The sequence below is a fragment of the Carlito syrichta genome, unplaced genomic scaffold (genome assembly GCF_000164805.1).
Source record: "Carlito syrichta isolate Samal-C Ts95f unplaced genomic scaffold, Tarsius_syrichta-2.0.1 Scaffold109674, whole genome shotgun sequence".
Taxonomy (NCBI): Eukaryota; Metazoa; Chordata; class Mammalia; order Primates; family Tarsiidae; genus Carlito; species Carlito syrichta.
In genome coordinates this window covers 77,798-80,789 of record NW_007053770.1, presented here as the reverse complement: position 1 = coordinate 80,789, position 2,992 = coordinate 77,798, and the positions used below count along the sequence as shown (strand labels likewise).

At 63.9% G+C, this 2,992-nt stretch overlaps 1 protein-coding gene across 1 annotated transcript in view; it reads right to left on the bottom strand.

Moving 5' to 3' along the window:
* TFDP1 (transcription factor Dp-1) overlaps positions 1-2,992 on the bottom strand; it is a 32,740-nt gene that overhangs the window by 6,567 nt on the left and 23,181 nt on the right. The window contains 1 exon segment of the mRNA XM_021717617.1: positions 764-901. Coding sequence (XP_021573292.1) covers positions 764-901 — 138 coding nt within the window.

Sequence of the window (2,992 nt, the reverse complement as noted above, 5' to 3'; positions counted from 1 at the left end):
GCCACCCAGAGACGGCGTGCCAGGACACCGGCACGGGCCGACACACGGGTCAGATGAGGAGCACGCATCTGCGGGCCCAGACGCCGGGAGGACGGGCGACAGCACCACGGGGCCCGCACCCACAGCACCGCTTGTCCAGCGAGGGCAGCGGGCCTCGGGAGCAGGGGCGCTGCGCAAACGTGGGGTTGAGGGCCCATCCCAGCAGGCGGCAACTCCACAGGGCGGACGCCCAGTTGGCCGCGGCCACCGGGGCCTTCCTTACAACGGAGGGCAGCCCGGGCTGGGGCGAAGGCGCCGCCTCAAGGACACGGCCAAGCAAAGCTCGCCAGCAGAGTCCTGGTCCCCAGCACAAATGCAGCTTTATGGCTCTGAGCGTTCGTGTCTAAGGAAGGAGGCCGAGCCGGCCTGCGAGCAAAATCTTTCCCCTCAGACCTTGCTTCCACGACAGCAGCAGCTCTGGGGGGATGTCCAATGGGGCCGAAGCCCCATGCTTTGGGATGGGGGGCCACCCCACGCCACCCACACGCAGGCAGACAGGAGGAGGTCACCACGGGGGCACATGACCGCCCTCCTCCCTCCCAGCCAGAGCGGCCGCACCAGACACTGAGGGGCAGCCCACAGCCACACCCCGTGCCAGGGACACTGTGCCAGACCGCGTCCTTGCTGCGCACGGCGACACCGGGCTCTGAAGCCCACGTGCGGGAGCCCACCCCACGACTGTGCGACCCGTGGGGCCCTGCAGGGTGATGATGCTGAGGAGGACACGGGGGCGTGCTCACCCGGCAGACCAGGGCGAGGCGTCAGAGGGCTGGTTCTGGGAGGCGAAGTGCGTGCTGGGCGTGTGCGGGCTTCCCACCACGAGTGTGCTCGACGCCGCGGGTCTCTGGGGTGTGCTGATCACCTGCGGCAAGAGAGGACGCAGACGTCAGCCTCTCCACACGGCCGCCCCCGGGCATGTGCCCTGCCTCCAGCACGGCCGAGCTCACGACCACACAGGGATGCAGAGCCACACGGGACGGCAGGGAAAGCGCCCCCGTCTGCTCCGCAGGCGGCCCTGTTGTCCCCTCGGCAACCCTGGGCGTCTCCCAGTGAGACACGCACGACAGGAGACTGGACCGTGAGGCACCCGAGGCACGGGGAACAGCTCCAGTGGCAAACCACAACCAGACACACGAGCCGCTGTGATGGCAAGTCAGTGGCAGTTTGGCACCGGGGAGTCCACTGAGGGGCTCTGTGCAGGAGACTCCATGCGGGGACGCCACGAGGGGGACTCCATGCCTCTGTGCCTCTCCACCTCTGTTATTTCCCTTCAATGACATGGGCAAGGTCACACCTGCACCCTTGCACGATACTAAAGAGAGACCAGAAAACAAGAGCCCTTGCGGCAGAGGAAGGCGCAGGGTGACCGCGGCTTCCCCTGCAGCTCAGCAGGTAACAGGCACTTGGCACCACGCGCCGCCTGGCGTGACCTCAGCCTCGGGGCGAGAAGGGGTGGGCGACACTGTCTGGGAGCAGAGAGCAAGTGCCCCTCTGCCCCGTGGGGTCCACATCCTGGGATCAGGCCACCCCAAGGGGCGTCCATCGGCCCAGAAGGACACAACGGTGGGCGCCGACGCAGCAGCCATGCCAGGGCACGGCCGAGGCCCTCCCCTAGCCCCGGCAAGAGAGCAACACTGGCGTGTCCTGGACACCTCGCCAGAGACCACCATCATCAGTACCCAATGTTCCCAGCTGGGGACACACCCCACCACGCAGAGTGCATACGACGTCACCTCTCCTGGGATCCTGCAGCACGAACCTGTCTAAGTCAGAAACACGGCTTCTCCATAAACGTGAAGCCACTCAACTTGCTACAAACCACAAAGCTCGGTGATAAACGAACGCATGAACACGTGGTTTCCGTGGCAGCTCTTGGCTCAGCCGCCTGTGTAGAGTCAGGCTGTCCCGGTTATTTTTAGCTGGAGCTGGCTCCCTCTTAGCAGGATAAGTGACCACAGCTGACGAGGCACTTCCCAGTCACCTCTAAGCCCCAGCTCCTGTCACGCACGAGAAGGAAAAACGTTCCCCTCGGTGGCCCTTCCCCTCACGTGGAAATACGCCCACACGTAAGTGCCCAGCGAGCGATGCGGGCCAGGTCGCTCACCACAGGTCACCCATGCTCAGAGGCCACAAGTCAGAAGTGCAAAGTGAAGCAGTAAAAAAAAAAAGATAAGCCTCCCAGAGTGAGTGACCGACTTACGAGGGCTGTTCTGCTCAGCACACGCATGTGCCTCGTGGGACAGGGCAGTGGGGCCGACCTGCGGGGCACCCGGGTCCAACTCAGCTTCCTGCCTGAGGGCCACTAGGGATGCCCTGTGGGGGGTGAGACCGAGAACTCCCTGGTTCCACAGACATGCAGGCATGTGCATACCAAGAGTGGCTGGACAATTTCTCACACACGGTGTCCACCGGCCCTCGGAGCCTGCCCTCTCCTGGAAGTCCTGGGACTGCCTGGGCCCGTCACTGAAGTCCCTCTGTGCGGCCACTGGTCAGGAGCAGACCAGCACCAGCAACCAGCATGGGTGCTTGACACAGCATGGGCCGTGTCCTGGCAAACTGCCACGTGTGGACACGTCGTGTTGGAAACACGCATGATCACTGCCCAGAGCCTCGGGCTTCTCAGCCCTCCTGCACCGCAAGCACCCACAACCTAAGCCTGCAGGCAGGACCCGGACCCGAGCCTGTCTTACGACAGGGCATACATTCCCCAGGCAACCCGCTGAATACTGGAGGAGCACGTGGGCATGTGACGTTGCCTCCACTGAATGCACATGGCTTTGGCGCCACCGTGAAGTCGAGAAATTCTAAGTCAAAGCCGCTCCATGGAGGAAACGAGCTGAGTCCTGACGGAGGTAGACAGCAGGCACTCAGCGGTGCTCCTTCCAGTGCTCTCGTACCTGCCTGACTCAACTGTGCTACGTGGACATCTCCAGAGTGGCTGCGCCTGCAGGAA